The sequence below is a fragment of the Chamaea fasciata genome, unplaced genomic scaffold (assembly GCF_029207755.1).
Source record: "Chamaea fasciata isolate MVZ Bird 193981 ecotype frontalis unplaced genomic scaffold, bChaFas1.0.hap1 SCAF_3, whole genome shotgun sequence".
Classification (NCBI taxonomy): domain Eukaryota; kingdom Metazoa; phylum Chordata; class Aves; order Passeriformes; family Sylviidae; genus Chamaea; species Chamaea fasciata.
In genome coordinates, this window is record NW_027094088.1 from 813914 (window position 1) to 837553 (window position 23640).

Here is a 23640-nt window from a genome sequence, read left to right on the forward strand (position 1 = left end):
CCTCATGTCCCACACGGATCCGTCCCTCGTGTCCCTCACGGATCCGTCCCGGTGTGTCCCACACGGATCCGTCCCTCGTGTCCCACACGGATCCGTCCCTCGTGTCCCTCACAGATCCGTCCCTCGTGTCCCTCACGGATCCGTCCCGGTGTGTCCCTCACGGATCCGTCCCTCGTGTCCCTCACGGGTCCGTCCCTCGTGTCCCTCACGGATCCGTCCCTCGTGTCCCACACGGATCCGTCCTTCGTGTCCCTCACGGATCCGTCCCTCGTGTCCCACACGGATCCGTCCCTCGTGTCCCTCACGGATCCGTCCCTCGTGTCCCTCACGGATCCGTCCCGGTGTGTCCCACACGGATCCGTCCCTCGTGTCCCACACGGATCCGTCCCGGTGTGTCCCTCACGGATCCGTCCCGGTGTGTCCCTCACGGATCCGTCCCTCGTGTCCCACACGGATCCGTCCCTCGTGTCCCACACGGATCCGTCCCTCGTGTCCCACACGGATCCGTCCCGGTGTGTCCCACACGGATCCGTCCCTCGTGTCCCTCACGGATCCGTCCCTCGTGTCCCTCACGGATCCGTCCCTCGTGTCCCACACGGATCCGTCCCTCGTGTCCCTCACGGATCCGTCCCGGTGTGTCCCTCACGGGTCCGTCCCTCGTGTCCCACACGGGTCCGTCCCTCGTGTCCCTCACGGATCCGTCCCTCGTGTCCCACACGGATCCGTCCCGGTGTGTCCCTCACGGATCCGTCCCGGTGTGTCCCTCACGGGTCCGTCCCTCGTGTCCCACACGGATCCGTCCCGGTGTGTCCCTCACGGATCCGTCCCTCGTGTCCCTCACGGATCCGTCCCTCGTGTCCCACACGGATCCGTCCCTCGTGTCCCACACGGATCCGTCCCTCGTGCCCCACACGGATCCGTCTCTCGTGCCCCACACGGATCCGTCCCTCGTGTCCCTCACGGATCCGTCCCGGTGTGTCCCACACGGATCCGTCCCGGTGTGTCCCACACGGATCCGTCCCGGTGTGTCCCACACGGATCCGTCCCTCGTGCCCCACACGGATCCGTCCCTCGTGCCCCACACGGATCCGTCCCGGTGCTTCCCTCACGGATCCGTCCCTCGTGTCCCACACGGATCCGTCCCTCGTGTCCCTCACGGATCCGTCCCTCGTGTCCCTCACGGATCCGTCCCGGTGTGTCCCTCACGGGTCCGTCCCTCGTGTCCCACACGGGTCCGTCCCTCGTGTCCCTCACGGATCCGTCCCGGTGTGTCCCTCACGGGTCCGTCCCTCGTGTCCCACACGGGTCCGTCCCTCGTGTCCCTCACGGATCCGTCCCTCGTGTCCCTCACGGATCCGTCCCTCGTGTCCCACACGGATCCGTCCCTCGTGCCCCACACGGATCCGTCCCTCGTGCCCCACACGGATCCGTCTCTCGTGCCCCACACGGATCCGTCCCTCGTGTCCCTCACGGATCCGTCCCGGTGTGTCCCACACGGATCCGTCCCGGTGTGTCCCACACGGATCCGTCCCGGTGTGTCCCACACGGATCCGTCCCGGTGTGTCCCACACGGATCCGTCCCTCGTGTCCCACACGGATCCGTCCCTCGTGTCCCTCACGGATCCGTCCCTCGTGCCCCACACGGATCCGTCCCGGTGCTTCCCTCACGGATCCGTCCCTCGTGTCCCACACGGATCCGTCCCTCGTGTCCCTCACGGATCCGTCCCTCGTGTCCCACACGGACCCGTCCCGGTGTGTCCCACACGGATCCGTCCCTCGTGTCCCTCACGGATCCGTCCCTCGTGTCCCTCACGGATCCGTCCCGGTGTGTCCCACACGGATCCGTCCCTCGTGTCCCACACGGATCCGTCCCTCGTGTCCCTCACGGATCCGTCCCTCGTGTCCCACACGGATCCGTCCCGGTGTGTCCCTCACGGATCCGTCCCTCGTGTCCCACACGGATCCGTCCCGGTGAGTCCCACACGGATCCGTTCCGGTGTGTCCCACACGGATCCGTCCCTCGTGTCCCACACGGATCCGTCCCTCGTGTCCCTCACGGATCCGTCCCTCGTGTCCCTCACGGATCCGTCCCTCGTGTCCCTCACGGATCCGTCCCGGTGTGTCCCTCACGGATCCGTCCCGGTGTGTCCCACACGGATCCGTCCCTCGTGTCCCTCACGGGTCCGTCCCTCGTGTCCCACACGGATCCGTCCCTCGTGTCCCTCACGGATCCGTCCCTCGTGTCCCACACGGATCCGTCCTTCGTGTCCCTCACGGATCCGTCCCTCGTGTCCCACACGGATCCGTCCCTCGTGTCCCTCACGGATCCGTCCCTCGTGTCCCTCACGGATCCGTCCCGGTGTGTCCCACACGGATCCGTCCCTCGTGTCCCACACGGATCCGTCCCTCGTGTCCCACACGGATCCGTCCCTCGTGTCCCTCACGGATCCGTCCCTCGTGTCCCACACGGATCCGTCCCTCGTGTCCCTCACGGATCCGTCCCTCGTGTCCCACACGGATCCGTCCCGGTGAGTCCCACACGGATCCGTCCCGGTGTGTCCCACACGGATCCGTCCCTCGTGTCCCACACGGATCCGTCCCTCGTGTCCCACACGGATCCGTCCCTCGTGTCCCACACGGATCCGTCCCTCGTGTCCCTCACGGATCCGTCCCTCGTGTCCCTCACGGATCCGTCCCTCGTGTCCCACACGGATCCGTCCCTCGTGTCCCACACGGATCCGTCCCTCGTGTCCCTCACGGATCCGTCCCGGTGTGTCCCACACGGATCCGTCCCTCATGTCCCACACGGATCCGTCCCTCATGTCCCACACGGATCCGTCCCTCGTGTCCCTCACGGATCCGTCCCGGTGTGTCCCACACGGATCCGTCCCGGTGTGTCCCACACGGATCCGTCCCGGTGTGTCCCACACGGATCCGTCCCGGTGTGTCCCTCACGGATCCGTCCCTCGTGTCCCTCACGGATCCGTCCCGGTGTGTCCCACACGGATCCGTCCCGGTGTGTCCCACACGGATCCGTCCCTCGTGTCCCTCACAGATCCGTCCCTCGTGTCCCACACGGATCCGTCCCTCGTGTCCCACACGGATCCGTCCCGGTGTGTCCCACACGGATCCGTCCCTTGTGTCCCACACGGATCCGTCCCGGTGCGTCCCTCACGGATCCGTCCCGGTGCGTCCCACACGGATCCGTCCCTCGTGTCCCACACGGATCCGTCCCGGTGTGTCCCACACGGATCCGTCCCTCGTGTCCCTCACGGATCCGTCCCGGTGTGTCCCACACGGATCCGTCCCGGTGTGTCCCACACGGATCCGTCCCTCGTGTCCCTCACGGATCCGTCCCGGTGTGTCCCACACGGATCCGTCCCTCGTGTCCCACACGGATCCGTCCCGGTGTGTCCCACACGGATCCGTCCCTAGTGTCCCACACGGATCCGTCCCTCGTGTCCCTCACGGATCCGTCCCGGTGTGTCCCTCACGGATCCGTCCCGGTGTGTCCCACACGGATCCGTCCCTCGTGCCCCACACGGATCCGTCCCGGTGTGTCCCACACGGATCCGTCCCTCGTGTCCCACACGGATCCGTCCCGGTGTGTCCCTCACGGATCCGTCCCTCGTGCCCCACACGGATCCGTCCCTCGTGTCCCACACGGATCCGTCCCGGTGCTTCCCTCACGGATCCGTCCCTCGTGTCCCACACGGATCCGTCCCTCGTGTCCCTCACGGATCCGTCCCTCGTGTCCCACACGGATCCGTCCCTCGTGTCCCTCACGGATCCGTCCCTCGTGTCCCACACGGATCCGTCCCTCGTGTCCCTCACGGATCCGTCCCTCGTGTCCCACACGGATCCGTCCCTCGTGTCCCTCACGGATCCGTCCCTCGTGTCCCACACGGATCCGTCCCTCGTGTCCCTCACGGGTCCGTCCCTCGTGTCCCTCACGGATCCGTCCCTCGTGTCCCACACGGATCCGTCCCTTGTGTCCCTCACGGATCCGTCCCGGTGTGTCCCTCACGGACCCGTCCCGGTGTGTCCCACACGCATCCGTCCCGGTGTGTCCCACACGGATCCGTCCCGGTGTGTCCCACACGGATCCGTCCCTCGTGTCCCTCACAGATCCGTCCCTCGTGTCCCACACGGATCCGTCCCTCGTGTCCCACACGGATCCGTCCCGGTGTGTCCCACACGGATCCGTCCCTTGTGTCCCACACGGATCCGTCCCGGTGTGTCCCACACGGATCCGTCCCTCGTGTCCCTCACGGATCCGTCCCGGTGTGTCCCACACGGATCCGTCCCTCGTGTCCCTCACGGATCCGTCCCGGTGTGTCCCACACGGATCCGTCCCGGTGTGTCCCACACGGATCCGTCCCTCGTGTCCCTCACGGATCCGTCCCGGTGTGTCCCACACGGATCCGTCCCTCGTGTCCCACACGGATCCGTCCCGGTGTGTCCCACACGGATCCGTCCCTAGTGTCCCACACGGATCCGTCCCTCGTGTCCCTCACGGATCCGTCCCGGTGTGTCCCTCACGGATCCGTCCCGGTGTGTCCCACACGGATCCGTCCCTCGTGCCCCACACGGATCCGTCCCGGTGTGTCCCACACGGATCCGTCCCTCGTGTCCCACACGGATCCGTCCCGGTGTGTCCCTCACGGATCCGTCCCTCGTGTCCCACACGGATCCGTCCCGGTGAGTCCCACACGGATCCGTCCCGGTGTGTCCCACACGGATCCGTCCCTCGTGCCCCACACGGATCCGTCCCTCGTGTCCCACACGGATCCGTCCCGGTGCTTCCCTCACGGATCCGTCCCTCGTGTCCCACACGGATCCGTCCCTCGTGTCCCACACGGATCCGTCCCTCGTGTCCCTCACGGATCCGTCCCTCGTGTCCCACACGGATCCGTCCCTCGTGTCCCTCACGGATCCGTCCCTCGTGTCCCACACGGATCCGTCCCTCGTGTCCCTCACGGATCCGTCCCTCGTGTCCCACACGGATCCGTCCCTCGTGTCCCACACGGATCCGTCCCTCGTGTCCCACACGGATCCGTCCCTTGTGTCCCTCACGGATCCGTCCCGGTGTGTCCCTCACGGACCCGTCCCGGTGTGTCCCACACGCATCCGTCCCGGTGTGTCCCACACGGACCCGTCCCGGTGTGTCCCACACGGATCCGTCCCGGTGTATTGCACACAGACCCGTCCCGGTGTGTCCCTCACGGACCCGTCCCGGTTTATCGCACACGGACCCGTCCCGGTTTATCGCACACGGACCCGTCCCGGTGTGTCCCTCACGGACCCGTCCCGGTGTATTGCACACAGACCCGTCCCGGTTTATCGCACACGGACCCGTCCCGGTTTATCGCACACAGACCCGTCCCGGTGTGTCCCTCACGGACCCGTCCCGGTGTATCCCTCATCCCGGCTCCCCGGCGGTCTCACGGAGCAGTCGTTTCTCCTCCCGCCGGCGGGAGGCGCGCGCGCGCGGGCGGGCGCCGACGTCACGTCCGGCAGAAAGGCCGCGGCCGCGCGTGGCGGGGCGCATGCGCCGCGGCCGCCGTCGGAGCGGGCGAGGACGGGACCGGGGAGGCGGCGGCGCTCGCGCTCCGACCCCGCCCCTCGCGGCCCGCGCGCGACCCCCGGCCCGCCGCGCGCCCCCCGCGCCGCCCCCGGCAGCCGGGGCGGGGAATGCGGCAGCCGCCCGCCCCCCCCCGCCGCTGCGGGCCTGCCGCCCCCGCCGGCGGCGGGGGAGCGCCGCGGCTCCCGCTGAGCGCCGCCGGTCGGCCCGCCCGCGCCGCTCCCGGCCCGCCCGGCCCGGCCCGGCGGCACCATGCAGGCGCAGCCGCTGCTCTACGAGTTCTTCAGCGAGGAGAACGCGCCCAAGTGGCGGGGGCTGCTGGTGCCCGCCCTCAAGAAGGTGAGGGGCGGCCGGGGGCCGGGCGGGGCTCCCCGCGCTCCGGGAGCGGCCCCGGCGCTCGGCCGCCGTGGGTGCCCGGCCCGGCCGCCGCGCTGAGGCGGTGCTGTGACAGCCGGAGCCGTGTAGATAGAAACCGTGTGAGGGACGCTCGAGTCCTGTGCCCCCTCAGCCCTGGGGCACCCCGGCGGTGCTGCCGCGGGTTCCTGCCTGTCTTCCTTAGTGACGCGACCGGGAATTTGGGGGGGGATTGTTATAAATTCTCCTCAGAGAATTTTGGTTAATTAGTGTTCGTGTCTAATAGCTTTTAGTTAACCTTCTCTTAGTTTAAATACCTTTTTGCTGAGGAGGCTTAATCAGGACAAACGAGCAAGGCTTGCTCCCTCAGGATGGTGAGCCTTGTGCCTGTGGCGCGGAAAGAATTTCCTTGGGAGAGAGGAAAAAATGGTGAGGGCTCCTCTTCCACTTCTGCAGCCTGAGCCCAGAAAGTAGAAGGCTTAAGAGACAAGTTCTCTGCCTCTGTTACTTGGACCGGCCTCAGATTGCAGAACTTCGTGTGGTTTAGTCGTGCGCGGCAGCACTTTCCGAGTTACCGTCTAGTTACAGCGATTAACTGCGGCTCTCGCCCCAAAGGCTCTTTGGGGTGGCTGAGAGCTCTCCGCTGCTGCGGTTCACACGTGCGGTGTTTCTTCCCAGTTTCCTCTTGCCTCCCTTCCCTGGGCGTGCTCTTTGAGGTCTCCAGCGCTGCGTGCCTTTGCCCAGTTCTTGGAAACCCTTTTGCTTGTCTCATCCCTGGCACGTGCTGTTAATGGCTTATCCCGGGATAGCTGGTGCTTCCTTGGAACTGCAGCACTGACCGCACGAGTCACTGGTGGTGCTTGTGGGCACTTGGACGCCCGTCCAGCTGCAGCCTGCTTGGAAACTGGAGCTGCCCGAGGTCCCGGGCGCAGAGAGCTCGTTCCTTTGGAGCGTGGTTTATTCCACGGTGGAGCAAACGCTTGTCAGGTTTGGAAGGAGTCTCGGTGCTGACGACTGGAGTGTGTGGAACGAGGGTTCGAAGCAAACAAGCGCTGAAACTTTGGAATAACTTGACCGTCTGAAGCGCCAGATTTCTTCCCAGTGGACAAGGAATTCGTGAGGTCACCCTGCATTAAAGATGCTTCCTGAGGGAGCTGGATGAATTCTGCAGTGGGAAAAGGAATTCTGCAGTCTGAGGGCAGCAGCGAAAGCCAACGAGGACGAGCTACCAAGGATGGCAGCTGGCCCTGCAAGGTAAAGTTGTCTTGGTTTTGGTGTCCCCTGCTCCGCTTCTCTGTGCGGGTGGAGGGGTGGCAGGAGTCAGGTGGAGTGGGTGCTGAAGGCCTCACTCTGAAACTTGTGCCTGTCTGGCAGGTGTTGGCCCTTTTGACCTCAGCTTTCCATGAGGTCACCACCTGTTTCCTACCTTCTCTCGGTTCTCACTACTGCTGTTTTTGTTAGGATGGAAATACAGAACCTGTCCACGTTGTCACCAGGTTTACTGAAGAGCCAAATACTTGAGTTACAGGAAAGCTAAATGGCAGATGAAAATGTCAAATCGTTATTTTGTTGGCTTCTTCATTGATGGAGAAACTGTCTCGTGCGTTTCCCTAACGTAGCAGAGGTACAGATAGTTTTGAGTATCAGGTGTTTTGCCCTGATGAAGGCCTCTAAAACAATGAACCTGTCCCGGGGGACAGGTAAAGCCTTGGGCTTGCCTTGAGGGGTTCACTCGTGTCTCTGGCTCACAGGGCAGGTGCAGCCCTGCAGTCAGTGACCCCTGGCCGCTCACCAGAGCCCTGAGCTGCAGCTGCAGCCCAGCACGTGGGACTGCTGCCGTGGGGAGAGAGGGTGGCAGCATTTCCCGGGGGGGTCAAAGGGCAGGGCTGTCCTGGAGGGCAGCTGGTGCCTTGTGACTGCGCTGAGCTGCCAGAGCATTCCTGTCTCAGTAGGAGTCAGAGTTTAGGAAGCTCCCCTGTGTCCCACTGTTGCTGTGGGAGAACCTTTCCTTCACCTCTCCCTTAGCTGACCACGCTCCACCTGAAACCAGGTGGCCGTGGTGGCAGAGCTGTGATGGTTTCCTGCACAGCTGGAAGTTAGACTCACCAGTGTGTGGACTTTGTTGAATTGCTGGGTCCATTGAGGAGAGTGGCACTGAGGTTAACGTGGTCAGAGCACGCAGGGCAGGATGGAGTGTTTGCAGCTCCTGGGGAAAGCTGCCACACGGGGACTGAATCATTAAAATGCCATTGCCCTTCTCTAACTGTGAGATGGCTTCTAATGCAGGGCTCAAACTGCAGCCTCGGGATCTCTCTTAAAAAATGGGTGTTGTTGAACCATTGCAAAGAGCTTTCCTTGTCCCAGTGGGTTACTTTGATTCTATTTTTTTATCAAGCAGCAAACCCAAGAACACAGAGTAAGAATAAATCTCTTCCGACATCAGGCAGTTCTTGGGAGACCATGCCTTGACTTTGGTTGGACACGAACCTTAACAGCAGAGCTGCATTTGCAAAGGGCAGCTCTTGTACCACTGAGATCATAATGTAATCCCTTTTCTTCTGATTCTTCTTCAGATGCTGTCAAGGTAGACTCCAGTGCACTCCATTAGGAAGAAAATGATGTCAACTGAGATTCTTCTCTGCCTGGTCACAGTTATTTTGAGGCTGCAAGAGAGGAGTGTTGCAGGGATCTTTGTTGGCTCGCCAGAGGCAGTCATCATGGTGATGAGGTTCAAGAGAAGGAAGAAGGAATAACAGCAGGTGTCCGAAATTGTAGGTGCAAGGATGGACAGAAGGTGAGATGCTGAAGATGAAGGATTCAAGACATCTGAAACAGCAGAGGTGTTGGGTACCTGGAGACAAAGATACCCAGCTTTTGATGCACCTTGGAAAACTCTGCAGTGACACCTGCCATGGGATGCCTCCTCCAGCACTGGTGTTCCTCTGCTGGTGAATTTACACGCTTTATTCTGGCCATTACCTTTTGGGTAGTTTCTCTTGGACATCATTCCTTCATCTCCTTGGAATACTTTGTTCGTGGAGTCAGGATTTCTCTGCGCGCGCGTGATGATCCGTTGGTTTTGGCAGTGGGAAGCATGTCACCCTTACCGATGGACACCTTCAGCCATTGATGGTGGAGAAAAACAGGAGAATGTTCTGCTGTTTGCATTCCTCAGGTTGTTTTGGATCGGTTGAGCAGTTAACCAGGGGTACTGCTGGCGTTTGTTGTGGCCAGAGTGAGTGGACTGGTGTGGCCTGGCAGCTGAAGGGATTTGCTTCCTCCCGTAAGGAAAACAATTCCAGACATTGTGCTTCCAGGGACTCCCTGTGTCATCTGGACCTTTCCTGGAGCAAAGGATGTGGGAAAAGCTGCTTCGGTCACTGCAGAGTTCTCAGGAAGCTGACAAGGATATTTCTACTTGATTTTTAATCACCTGGCTCTTCAAATTGGTGACAAACCAGTTGCCGCTTGCTACTCGGAGTGGCACTTGTCACTCTTAGCATTGCTTCTCACAAGATGTGGAGCTTTCTGAATTTCTGATGGCTGTGGAGGGTAAAACTGAGAACCTCCTACAGCTCAAGTCTTCACTGCAGGATTTTTTCCACCTGCTCAGTGGAGCAGTGTGACACTGCTGCCCTTCTGAGACATCAGCAGAAAACGTTACAAAAATCTGAATCCTGCATCCAAGACGTCTGTGTTTGATTTAATTTACTGTCTTTTTAATTGATCAAGGTAACAAAATGTGGTCAAGGTTACCAAGTATCAGCAGAGATGTACAGGAATAGAAGAGAAAGCTTTTTAAGGAGTGCTGACTCCGTAAGAATGCTCATCCATGCAAGGTGTACAGAAAGTACTTTGTCCTGGAGTGTTTAGTGATAAGCTGGTCAGTGGTTTTTTTAGTCATTGAATGAAAATAGAGGACGTGTTCAGTAAAAATGAGAGTTGCAGCATTAGTGAAGACTTTTGAGGGTGCTGAATTGAAGAAAGTTCTTGCCAGAATCGTCTCCTCTTTTAGCCAAATTTATTTCTGTGCTGGATTATTTCTACTCATAATCCATTTCCAAAGGTTTAGAAAATTCTCAGTGTGGAAAACTAAGAGTCAGTAAAGCTTTATTTCCTCTGATAATGCTTTGGAGGGTGGCTTGGCACGTTGTCTCATTACCAAACTCCTTCCATGACCAGTAAGATGTGGTAAATTCTCCCTTTAGACCCTTTTGCACCAGCCCTTCAGCTGCCCCCAGGGCAGGCTGGCAGCACAGCCCGTGCTCTGCAGTGGAGCACCTTTGTCCTTTAGCAGGAGTTGGTTTTTGGTTCATAATGTGACTTTTTGTCAGAATCCCAGTCCAGGGGTGGTCTTGCCCAGTTATGAAAAAACTATCTGTAACCTGCAGCTGATGCCTGAGGCTTGTGGGCATGTTTATTTTCTAATTTACTATGGAGGGTTTGGAAAAATAAAATGGTTTGAGAAGACTTTATATAAAAGAAGTTGCTGTGGGTTATAAAGTAAAGATCAGCTGTATTTGTGTTGTACATTGATCACTTCATTCTTTGTTGTTGGTTTCATTGACTTTTTCTGCCAGTTTAGATTTATGGCTGCCTTAATTTTAAGCTCTTGCTGTTCCTGACAGGAATTCTTTGCTTTTGTGGATTTTAAGGGAAGAGGACATAAAAGGCAGGGGGAAAAAAGGCCAAGTGTTCATAATGTAGGATTTTCTTTAAGTGTTAGAATTTTATTTTTTTTTGACAGGCACTGTTTGTCTCTGCTCATGTTCTTAAGCAGATCCTGAACAGCTGTTCAATAAATGCTGGATCTGCTTATCTTTAAATAAAGAAAACTCTGGTCATTTCTCTTTCGAGAATTAGGAAAGATTGAGAAGGTTAGATATTCAAAAAAGTGAATACATGAGTGAGTGAAAACAGCCATGGTGGCAGCTGATGTAGCTGATGTAGGTTGTATTTGCCCTTTGGGATTTGTTGGGGTATTTTGAAGATTTGAAGCTCCTTTTAAAAGTTTTTAAACTGCTTTTTAAGTGATTTCCCTTATCATAAGATAGACATTTTATTGTGTGTGTAGGAGGGAAGGGAATGGTTCTGTCATTATTTAAGGGAGAGGTTAAATGTTGAGATAAGCATCTGATCTAAACATCACAACACTTCAGAAGTTGTTAGTCTGTTTTTATCATGTGTTTTCCTGAGTAGGACTGAAGGATCTGGTGGGATTGGAGCCATCCTCCCCCTCTTCAAGGGTGATAAGGCAGGGTGGCCCAGGTTCTTTAATTTCAAATTGGAGATGGCTTTATGAGAAAGATGGAAAGCCCCTGGTAATTCGATCTTCTCTTTTTTTTTTTTTTTTTGAAACTAATCATGTGATGGTTTATGCTTACAGATGTTCCCATTTCTTGTCTTCTCTTACTAAATCTTGCATTTTAGCCAGCCTTGCATCATGTCTTAGGCTTGGGGCTTGCACTGAGTACCCTCAAATAGCACTCTGTCATTCCCAGTCTGAGCCTTGGGGTGCTCCAGCAGTGCGGGGACTGGAATCCCACATTTCTGGGATAACTGTGCAGCTGACTGTGCTGTACTTTTCCTCGTTAGCCTGGTTGTTTTCTTTTGTTCCCTGGCATGACTTTGAACCCTAACTGATAGTCAGTCTCACGTAGCAGTGAAGGTTATTTACCATCTACCTGATAGAGATAAGCTGTGCTGGCAAGCCAGTGGCAACTCATGATGTTTTCCCCTGCCAAGGTGGATGTTGTGTTAAAGTGGCCTTTGAGAAGGATGGTGTCACTGCCCCCAGACAGAAATGCTCAGGGAAAATGTCTGAAACTCTTATCTCCTGAGCTCAGCAGGTTATCACTGCTGACTCTGTTTTGGCTGACTGTGGATAATGTTTCAGGTTATGGCCTGATGTGGTGTTTTGGTTTGTTCGTTCTTATTCTCACAGGCTCTGTGTCACAGACCAAGGGAGTTGTAATGAGGTTATTAAGGTCTGGTCTGTTTTCTGAGTAAAGGAGAAAATAGAGCTGCTCCTCATCACTCCAGTTCCTCATGCTCTGTACTTTTGCTGTTGAATTGACTTGGTAATTTAACACTTCCTGAAATACAAAGTGCTGGAGTGTAATATAGGGAGACTGTAATACAAATCTGTTCAGTTCTGCTTTGAAAAAAAACCCCCACATTAAAGGCAGCATCTTCCAGACAGCTCAGATCAGCTCTGCTCTTCAGGAGAACACTTTGGCAAGTCTGTAATTTCTGGTGTTCAGGTGTTCCAAGCTGGTACAGCATTTCAGATGTCAGTGTTTGAATTGTAAATAGTGTTTGGGACTGCCTGGCCACACTGTTAGTGGTGTAGCTCCACAAACACGCTCTGGCTGCGCAGAGCCAAGTTCTTAGGAAAAGTGAAACTGTTGGCATAATCAAAACAGTTGTGTTAGCTAGTCAAATGGAGAGAAGTTCTCCTGTTCTATTTTTGCCAGACTGCTTTTTAAGTTGAAAAAAGCAGTGACTTCTGGAGGTGTTTTTTGAGCCCTGCTGAATAAGGGTGTGCAGTCTGCAAGGAGCCAAACGCGTGATCCGGCGTATTTGAATCTCAACAGCAGTTAAGTGAGCACCAGGACTGTGCCCAGACATGAAGCTCTCAGACTAATGAGTGCCTCAGCAGGCAGGTGCATTTCTGTTTGAGGCTCTTGTGTGTTTGAACTTCATAACATTTGGTTCTTGCTCTAACTGCAAACAGGAATGAAGACTCAGGTGTGAAATGAAATAATTACGGCAGCATTAGTTGAATGTAGACGTGGGGTTAACATCTGGACGAGGCAGATTTGTTGGGTTTTGTCTCAGAGTGGCTGGGCTCTCGTGTTAGCGATTGAGAGAACTGAAGGCATTTTGGGCTGTGTGCAGGGGAACAGTGAAATGGTGAAACTGGGCCTTGACAGATGCGTTGCGAAAGTCGGCAGGCAGCTTGCTCTGGCACCGTGTTTGCCATCGGTGTGGGACTGGGGTGAAACTGGCTGCTTAAGCTCTGAGCTTTGTGTACCTGAAATTTAGGATGGTTCAGACTCTAATAATTTGTGAACAAAGGAAAAGCATACCTCAGGTTTCAGAAGTTACATGACTGGAAAAACACAGAAGGAGCAAGGGGGATTGTTCCTTGTGGAATTTGCACCAGTAAGAAATTAGACACACTAAGGACATACAAGTAAACACCAAATTTTCAGAATCTCTCAGCTGCCACTTAATGCCAAGACAACACTGTGGCCTTTTTGGAAGTGGTTTTTTTTTTTGTTTTTTTACTGTAGAGGCTGACATATTTAAACCAAAAAAAAAAATTGGAAACAAATTTCTAATCCAGTCTTAAGGGTGCTGAGAATGGATTAAATAATTTGAAATAATAAATGCTGCTGAAGTGGTAGTTCCTGTAGTGTGCTCTGTGAAAAATGTTCTGTATTTCGTTATTGGAGATTGTGTCAGAGGGGGAAAACCCCCACTGCTGAAACCTCTTGTGAAAACAGTGGTTAAAGAGCTAGTGGAGAGAGAGAAGTATATGCAAGGGCTTTAAAAGTTTTCCTAATTGCACTGCTAAGCACAGGTATTAATTAACCATTTTCTTGACATTAAATATAATTTATAGTGATTTGAATACATAAAGCATTTGAGATTTATATTTCTGTCAGGTGTGAGTGTTTCACTCAGGTTTGTCTGATGCACCTTAGCAGAGCTACATTATTGTACTTTCCTGGGCTCTTTGACTTGGCTTTTGTCTTTTTTTTTTTTTTTCTTTTTTTTTCTGCAGCTAAAGTGTGTGGTTTGGGGAAGAACAAGACTCAAAGCTTGAATTCTTCTCTTTCCCACAGGTTCAGGTGCAAGTCCATCCCAAACTTTCCTCTACTGAAGATGCATTGCAGTATGTGGAGGAGTTAATTCTCCAGTTGTTGAATATGTTGTGTCAAGCTCAACCAAGAAGTTTTCTGGATGTAGAGGTATAGAGAACACTTACTACAAACCTTACTGCAAATAGTTTCAACTATTACATGAAAGCTACTGTGTTAATCGTTTCATGATGCAGAAAGGAAAGCAGTAATTAGGTATTTTTATGTAGCATAAAGCCTCCTGAGTTCCCTAATAGCTCATTTTCCTATCAATCGAATCTGCTGTTCAATGCACACCAAAAGCATCTGTGAACTAAGAGATGGTGAGTGTAACTTTTGTATAGAAAGCTGACTGGTTCCTTTGAAAAGACCTTTTTTCCCCCCACTGATGCTGTATGCAAACCACACCTGCTTAGTCTGAGGCTCTGTGCTGCTTTCTCAGCATGGGAATTTAGGCTGCTATATCCCTTGCTGTCCCAGAAATTAAAACAAAACTAGCTGAGTGACTTTTTCAGAAAGAGTTTAGGAGCACTTCTTTCCTCTGTGCAGAGACCTTGTCTCTTACCATTGCCTTTTCAAACACCTGCAGCCTCTGCTGCTCAGCAGAGCAGCTTCAGGTTTAAGAAGAGAGGTTGAGCTGAAGAGTTTTTCCATCTGAGGAACAAATCAGTGAGGCTGTGTCGCTTCAACTGGTAGGAGCATGAATACCTTGGTAGCACTTGGTGCTTACCCATGATTTAAAGATTTGGTGCCTGTTGGTTTCCAGTGATCAGGCCAGGGCCTGTGCCAAGTGATTTCCTCACCTTCTGAAGAAAATGGACTAATGGCAAATAAAACCTCTCTAAAAAAAAAACCCCCTAAAAATGTGGCTCTCAGAGCTCAAGATTGATGGATTTCATCCTTCCCTTTCCCTTCTGAGCACTGCCACCTCCAGTGGTGTTCCAGTGTCCCCTTTAAGGGCTGACCTGTTTTGCAGCATCACTCTGGTCTGGCAGCTCGAGAGACAAGAGCTTTGGGGAAGGTGGTTTAATGCTGTTTTAAACATCACTGACAAAAAACTCAACGCCAAGTGTTGTATTCTGAGTCTTACGGCTGTGAGCACAGGAGAAATGCAGAAAGTGGTGATGCTGCTTTAATTATATGGTCAAACACCTTTGTTTTTCCCCTGGGACACCTGCATTGTTCACTCAACAGACCAGGAGTGTGAATTGGTATTGGATAGTGAATCAGACTCCTTTTGGTAGAGCTTTCCTTTTGCCAGAGTGTTATGAGGGGAAAAAAAACCCAACAAAACAACCTGCACTTTGAAGAGTTGGGTATTACCTTTATAGAATAGCATTCTGTCACTTTGTTGTTGTTGTTAGAAAGTTCCTGTTTATGTGCTTTTTCCTGTGCCAGCTGACTGTAAGTGGTCATTAGCTTCATCTTCCTCATTTCATGGTTACTCAAATGGGAGCCATGTTTACGTAAGTGAGCCCTTGCAACTGAAACAGGCAGTGGGCTGAGAAATAAAGTGTGAACTTGCGTGAGAAAATACATTTCTGGCATCTGGGAATACAAGGGCTACAGAAAAAAAAATGGTGAAGCTTTTGACCTTCCAGAGACCTGTCCAGCAGGGGAGTTGTTCAGTGCATGGCGGTGTGCAGGGGTCCTCAGGCACTGCTGGAAGGAGTAAATAAACTGGGCCCTGTCTGCCCCACCTGTAGCCTGACACTGGTTTAAAATATGTGGGTGCTCTTGGACATTTTCTTCTGCTGTTATGTTCTTTGCCATCGTCAGAGCAGTTTGCCTGTGTCCAGGCTGGACCATGAGCTGCTCAGTAAAGGTAAAACAGAAAACTTGTTATCATTCCATTCAGTCACCGTCCTGTACAGGGAATAAAGTGGCAGGGGAAAATGTAGCCAGGTATTTAAATGCTGAATTACCAGGTGTGTGCACAAGGGGAGCAAACTGTGCTTCAGTTGCAGCTTAACTCTTAAATTTTGGGCACAAGGTAATTCTCTGATAATGATACTCTGAAGCAGCCTTATGAGTGTACAGCAGCATGTACCAAAATGATAACATTTACAGTGACCGTTACATTGCTGAGATCATTCAGATGGTGCACTTACCCCTTGGTCGTGTTTCCTTGTCGCAAGGACCGTGTTCAGAAGAGTTTCCCCCACCCCATTGATAAGTGGGCAATAGCTGATGCCCAGTCTGCTATTGAGAAGAGGAAACGAAGGAACCCGTTGTCTCTTCCAGTAGAAAAGATCCATCCCTTGTTAAAGGTAAGCAGAGGTGGAATCTTGCTTTCAGGACACAGTTGGAGGTCGACCCCTTTGTTTCTCCAATGTCTGTGTGCTGCCTGAACTGTGAACTAAAAGAATCGGGGATATCTGTGTTTGTTGCTTAGTTCTAAGTGTTCCAGTTAATGGAATGTACTTATTTCTGAGTTAAATATCACTCAGTTCTCTCTTGGACAAACAAGGCCAAGAACCCGTTGTATAAGTTTGTTTGTGTTTCATTTTGCATGACTAAGAAAACACTCAACAAACCTCGTGGAAATAGCCCTAAATGTTTAAGTGAGGTTCTTGGGACAGTTTTTGGACAAGTTTGGCTCTTGGCACACTTGCACATCTAATAGAGCAGCATCTCCCATGGCACTGTTTCTTCTCTAGGCCTACACACTCCTGTGTTTCTCTTCCTAAAACAGGCTGTGGGTGTGTGGTGAATCTTTATTGAGCTGCGTTTTAAGCTTCCCTACCGGTTTGAGTTGTAATCTACAGTGTTTCATCAACTGAGTAACAGTGGAATGCTTTTTTGTTTTCTTTTTTTTTTTTTTCCCCTTTTTCAGGAAGTTCTAGGCTACAAAATTGACCACCAAGTGTCTGTTTACATAGTAGCAGTATTAGAATACATTTCTGCAGACATCTTGAAACTGGTTGGGAATTATGTGCGGAATATAAGACATTATGAGATTACAAAACAAGATATCAAAGTAGCAATGTGTGCTGATAAGGTAAGCCCAACTCTGCTTTGTCAAGGTAACAAACAACTAAAGCTGTAGGTAATTTTGAGAGGACAGTGTCTTTTTCTTAGTGAGAATGTGGAAGGTTGTACCTTCTAAGAAATAATTGGTGCCGTAAAATACAATTCCAGTAATGGAACAAAACTACCAGAAAGCTCATTGAGCTTATAAAGCTCCTCCTTGTGCTCATTAATTCTTAAAACTCTCTTTCTCTTGATTGCACCTGCCTAATGTCAGCAACATGTGAGTACTTTAAACATGACTGTGAAGCAGCACTGACTTCAGGCTGTATTGCACATAAAAAGTCGTGTTTCCAGGGGTCAAACATGGCCCCATCCCCTGGGATCTCAGCCCTAGTGAGACTTGGGCCTGGTGAATACAGTGTGGAATCTTCTAGAACTGTATCTGTGAAGGACAGGTAGCAGTGATGGGTCTCCTTGAATGCTTGGATTGTTCTGTGTAATTTCCTGCAGCAGTGATGCCGCAGTGTCCCATTCCCCAGAATTAGTTAGGATTCTCATTTTAACCCCATTTCCCTGTACAGTCACTGAAACATGAATCACCTTCTCTTCTTAGAACTTCAGAAGTCAGGCTTCATGCAAAATGTCCTGCATCTTTCTGCTTTTAGAGAGTCACTGTAATGACTCCTGGCCCACACATCACATTTGGGAAAATGGGATCCACTTTTGTTGAGAACTTTAAATTATTGATTGCTTGCATTTGGTAAATCTTGCTGGGTGTGAATTGGGACCTCTGGTAGTCAGAGTGTTTAGAGTTCCTGTTGTCTGTGTAGTTCTGCAGCAGGACTGGTTTCTGAAGCTGGTGCCCTTCCTCAGGGGTTCGTTTTAACAACAGCTCAGCAGTTCAGGGCAGAAACTGGGCCATGTACAGGCTGTGGACAGGCCAGTGTTCACTGCAGGTAGATCACAGGGCTCTCTGCATGATCATTTGTTACTTCTTGGTAAAGCTAAAGCTGAAAAGCCAAAATGTGCACATCTTTTGACTTCACACAGTGTGGTGTGTTCAGAAATTTAAATTGTACACTGCCGATTCAGAGCAGTAGAACTCAGCTAAATGCTGATTGCTTTTGTGTACTTCAGCCTTTAAAATTGTAATTCATTTTAGGACCACGGTCTTGGAAAGATGCCTGCATTGGTCTAAGGGACTGGCAGTCTTCAGAAATTGCCACTGCAAACAACGACCTGCAAATTCATATCAATGGATATTGGTTTTGTAATGCTCAGCTGGTTGCAGGATGATAATACATAAATCAGTGTGATTTCATGGGAATAATAGGTTATAACTCACTGGTCAGTCTTGGAAAGGGGCTCTCATTTTGTGGATTTCCCACTCTTTGCTGCCTAGGTATTAATGGATATGTTCCATCAAGATGTAGAAGATTTAAGTGCACTAACTTTATCTGATGAAGAACCCTCCACCTCAGGGGAGCAAACCTATTATGACCTAGTGAAGTCATTCATGGCAGAAGTTCGGCAGTATATACGGGAACTGAATCTCATTATCCGTGTTTTTAGAGAGCCATATGCCTCCAACTCCAAACTGTTTTCATCTCATGTAAGTATTGGACAAACCACAGACACAAAAAGTACCTACCATAGTATCTATAAATATAGGTGGATAATCCCTGAACTTAACTGTTGCTGAGTTTAATGTATCAGTAGTAGAAAAAGCACTTTTCTTGGATTCTGAAGTGGAAATAGTAAAAGGGCACTTGCAGATTGTGTAGAACGGTGGAAGAAACCTTCCCATTTACTTATGTTCACCTACAGGCCTCTAATTTTAAGATGTGTCACTGTTCTTTGCCATGTTTCAATGATGTGTATTTTATTTATTTATATAAGTTCATTATTTAAAAAAGACATTTTGTGATCTTACATAAATCACAGAAAAAGTATATTACGAAATGATTGTAAAATCTTGTTCTATTTAAGGAATTCTTGGCTTTCAGAGCAGAGTAGCTTTCCACTTCTTGTTCTTTGTTTGACTTCTGTCTTGTTCTGTTGCTCTTTGCAGGATGTGGAAAATATCTTCAGTCGAATATCAGACATCCATGAACTTAGTGTGAAGTTACTGGGTCATATAGAGGACACTGTTGAAATGACAGATGAAGGTAGTCCTCACCCACTAGTAGGCAGCTGTTTTGAAGATATGGCAGAGGTAAGAGAATGGTGTTGGGGGTTTATTTTATTTTTGCTATTCGTATTTTAATACTTGCAATTAGATCTCTGTTGCAGCTGGCTTCCTTTCAGTTTGAGATCTCTTCTCCCAGCCCCACTATAGTGAAGGGACTGTCAGTTTTTTACAGTGCTCTTATCTTTCTAGTCTCTAAATCTCACATTTTAGAGTGGCTGTTTAAAGTTCACAGAGCAGAGGTGAAAAAACCTCAGCAGCACTGATGAGGAGGTTCCTGTAAAACTAGAAGCTGCTCAGCCTCTCCTCAGTCCCTGAGAGGATCAGCAAATCCTCCTGGACTTCACATCCAGCCACGTGCAGGACTAGAAGGTGTTTGGCCAAAGCCAGCCCAGATTTCCAAAGGACAAACTGTGGCTGTCCAGCTGGGCTGCTTTCAGAGCTGGCTGCAGAGCAGTTATTTATTGTCTCCTGTCTGAGCTAAGCAAGGCCTTCAGCACAGTCTGATGGCCTGGCTGAGATGACCCCGGGGTGGGCGCTGCTTTCAACAAAGAATTGGGCCTGTTCACTTCCAGAGATCTCTTTTAGACTGATTTAATCCATGAGTCTGTGCACGTAAAAGTATGGATTCTTCTCCACAGGTGTTTTGGGCAAAGTGTGCAGAAAAGTCTCTCCTATGTGAGATGTGTGTTTTCTGCAAGAAATACAGAAGTTTAGCTGTTAAATCAGTTTTGTAAGCTGATGGCATGCCTGCCCATGGCAGGGGGTCGGAACTAGAAGATCTTTAAGGTCCCTTCCAACCCAGGCCATTCTGGGATTCTGTGATTGTAGAATTATTCTTTCTCTCTTTGTAGGAGCTAGCATTTGATCCGTACGAATCATATGCACAAGATATTTTGCGACCTGGGTTTCATGATCATTTTCTAAGTCAGTTATCAAAGCCAGGAGCAGCATTTTATTTACAGGTAACTTGCCTTTAAATAAGACCTGTTGTTGATGTTACTGTTTTAATTGCATTGTCTTGTTGCTTCAGGACATGGATCGTTTTAAGACTGAAACTTATTTTGTTTCTAGTCAATAGGTGAAGGCTTTAAAGAAGCTGTTCAGTATGTTCTACCCCGGCTCCTCCTCGCCCCTGTTTACCACTGTCTTCATTATTTTGAACTGCTAAAAGTAAGAATATTGTGTGAATCTGATGCATTTGGGGTTTTTTTTTTTATGGTTCTCGGTGTTAAGTGAGCGCTTTGTGTGCTCAGTTAGGTGTAAAATCTGTTACTCGAATGTGAATATTAAAACTGCTGTGTTGAGAGAAAAGCAGGCTGCGTGCTCTGCAGGTGGATGCCATAATTAACTGAATATCAGCTGATAATTATTTCTGTTGAATAATCTATCAACCTTAGAAAGCAGTGGAGATCTACACACTCATATTCTTGGAATGATTATTTCAGCAGTGCTAGGAAATGATGGCACATGGCTGCATTACAGAAAATGCCCGAGCCTTTCTCAAGCTGTTACTTCGTAAATTTGAAATCACAGCAAGATTCCCCTTCAGACTTCATTTTATGTTAATAAAAGCTGCAGTGTTCTTGCAGTGCACATCCCATGGGATTGTAAAAGTGGTGTCTCTCCTTCAAAGGGGAGGCTTGGTTAATATTTGCACTTGGGCTGTTTGTAATTAGACCTTGCATTGATAGGAAAGCAATAACACACAATATAATAGCTGCAGAATGTTTTTCTGGGTCACTTATCAGTATTGCGTAATGGTCTTGGAGGAGTGTAAAGCATTTTGAGGAAAACTTTCCAGTAAGATCTTCTTTGGAGTTCAATGGAAATTTATAAGGCATACAGTGTTCCAAACAAGTATTTATGGAAATTTGGATCAGAAGTTAAAAAAAAAAAAGGAATGAAAAACTAAGACATTTTTTAAGAAATCCCTTGTGTTTTCTTCAATGTTTGGTTGGTTGTCTTTGGATAAGCCAGTAGTTCATCTTTGAGCCTAAGCGTCTGCAGTTGTACCTCCATTTTTACTGATGAAATCTACATGTCCACCTTAGGCATGTAGCACATTTGTATGACATGGTTTTTGAGAAATTCTGGGATGTGTCCTTGGTGTGTTTGTCTCATTCATGGGCTTGGTCTGACTTGAGACATCTTTAAAATATGAAGCCTTTCCTTTGATGGAGTCCACTGGAAGGGGGGTTTGACACGGGCAGTTTGCGTTTTGTATGGTAAAGACCCTCACAGTTAAAGGTTTCTCTGCTCACACTGTTATTACCCAGTCTCGAAATGCAGTTCTGAAGGCTTTGCATGCTTCCATGTGAACATGGCACTGTGTTACCTCATGGACAAAGCATGAGGGATTCATGTTGTCTGACACCCAGCCATGCTGCCCCTGGCAGTTTTAGGGGGAAAGGAGAGTCTGTGTGCCTGGGGCGCAGGGAGCAGCCCACGTTCACCTTTTGTAGGGCAGACTGGAGTCTAAGCTGAACCCCCCCCAAGTTTATCCGTGTTTTTGCAACTCATGACCTCTGCTTTGTGAAAAATTCTTCTCTTCACAGTCATGCTCCACACGCAGAGAACCCCTCTCTGCCCTGTGTCAGTCTGATTGTGTTGGGCTGGAGTTTATTCTGTAGCTGGTAATAACCTCCCAGGTTTTCTTCCCGCTGTGTTACTCATGTCACCTGTTAGTCGGACACCTGTCCCTGTGGTCTGTCAGCAGTTTTGTATTGTGTACACAAAACAGTGATGGATAACAGGGGCACATGAAGAGAGAGAGCCTCTCTGGTGGTGGCATCTCCAGCTGTCAGCGAGCGCATCAGTGTGCACTCAGCAGATGAATCCCTGCCTCAAGTAGTCTTTGCTAGCAGTAACGTTTGCTTCCTTGTATCTGGAATCTCTGAACAGATTCCAGCTTGATTTTTATCTGCCACAGAAGGGTATTGGTGCAGTTATTGAGCCACATCCTGGCAGTCCTGACAGTTCCTCTGGTACAAGGTTGTATTGAATTCCCTTCTATGCTAAGGGGCCTTGTTTAGTGATTGCAGGCATGTCTGTGAATAATCAAGTTAAAAATGCCATGAACATGGACCTCTGGTTATGAGGAGACAAAATATTGGTGAAGTAGCACGTGGGAAAAACATTTGATTTCTCTAGAATATAGATATACTTAAGGATAGAGAGGTTAGCATTTACCTTTGAGCTGTGTTGTATCATGGTGTATATTTTGAAGTAATCTATTTAAAATGTTTTTTGGTTACCTTCTAACTATGCAGACTACAAAAAAAAGTAAATTTCTATTCACTAAAGGTTATCCTGTTTAGAGTCTAAATCCCTCCTGCAGTTGGCCTGGGCACCAGGAATGCACAAATGCATATTCTATTTTTAGCTGAATCTTCTTGCTCTTACACTGTGGGGTAATGAATGTAGGACTAAGAGCTGTGTTTTCCTTCAACCAACCTGAAAGTCCTCAAACTTTTATGCAGGAACTATATAAAGCAGCAGCTTTGTGTGAAACTGCTTTTCTGCAGGTGTTCAGATAGTAAATGAGCTTTTCTATATCACAGAATCATAACAGTATATTCTGGGAAACAGGAGAACTTGATCGGGAGTTTGTGTGGTTGGGATTTCTTTCAGCTGAGTGTAGACTTGAGTCCCATGACCTATGAATGGTAATCTGTTGCCTCTTTGCTAATCTATTTTAGTTGGAATTCTATCTATAATGTGCTAAAAATCTCAGGATGCTTTCATTTCACAGCAGCATCTATTATGTTCCTTTTTTTTTTTTTTTTTTTTTTTCCCCAAACTTTGTTCTTAGATGATTTCAGGTTTTACTGACTGGGAATTCAGCTCGAGTAGAAATACTCCTCAGTTGAACCTTTTTGTCCTCCACTTTCACCACGCTGGTGGTAAAAATAATAATTCTGGTTTGGCAAGGTCTTTCAAGATGATAACCTCTCCTTTTCCCAAGCTGTTGCTATGAAATTTGTTACATGTTGCTGAAGAAGGTGGTAAAATGTTTGTTTAGGACTACAGTGTCTTGAGCCTGATCCCCTGAGTTTCTTGCTGTGTGTTTTATTGGGCAGCACATCCCAAAGTATTTTGGGCTTTGACTTCACTGTGATCCTCAGCCTTGTTTCACCCAGTGTGGTTGTTCCAGAGTGTCACAAATTGAGGGAATTTGGTTTGCAATCCCATCTGCAAGTGGTGTCTCCCAGCCCGGGGTGGAGAATCAAAGTCTTAATGAGTTGAACTTTGTCAGTCTGCAAAGGTTTTACAGTCTCTGCAATTAGAGATCATTGTCTCACAACTGTCTGGACTGCTTGTCTTCTGTAGCAGCACTGTGATTAACAGCTTCTGGTGCTTCAGTCAATTTGTGAAGTATCCTTTAATTACTGTTAAAACCAGTAAATCATGGATTTGAACTAGCTGTGAATTTTTCAAAGTGTTCTCTTAATACCAGCACAAGATTTTACTTTCTGAAATGACTTTTTCTTCAGTGCTTCTTTCCAAAGACAGTAACTCGTATGCACAATACTGTTTGAGATAAAATAAAAAGCAGAAGTGTGACTATTTTACCCGTCTTAGTGTATGGAACTGCAGATGTGGGTGGCTTCTTCTATCCACTGGAGATAATGTGCACTTTTGGGTCTCTGACAGAGGGTGGGCTGTGTGTC

The 23640-nt window shown here is 50.0% G+C and overlaps 1 protein-coding gene across 1 annotated transcript in view; it reads left to right on the forward strand.

Moving 5' to 3' along the window:
• The first annotated feature begins 5811 nt into the window (after positions 1-5811).
• SOS1 (SOS Ras/Rac guanine nucleotide exchange factor 1) overlaps positions 5812-23640 on the forward strand; it is a 41203-nt gene continuing 23374 nt past the window's right edge. The window contains exons 1-8 of the mRNA XM_066177647.1: positions 5812-5923; positions 13792-13917; positions 15945-16076; positions 16643-16807; positions 18182-18391; positions 18851-18994; positions 19822-19932; positions 20042-20140. Of these exons, the coding sequence (XP_066033744.1) occupies positions 5837-5923; positions 13792-13917; positions 15945-16076; positions 16643-16807; positions 18182-18391; positions 18851-18994; positions 19822-19932; positions 20042-20140 (1074 nt within the window). The 5' untranslated portion in view covers positions 5812-5836. The remainder of the gene's footprint in view (positions 5924-13791; positions 13918-15944; positions 16077-16642; positions 16808-18181; positions 18392-18850; positions 18995-19821; positions 19933-20041; positions 20141-23640) is intronic.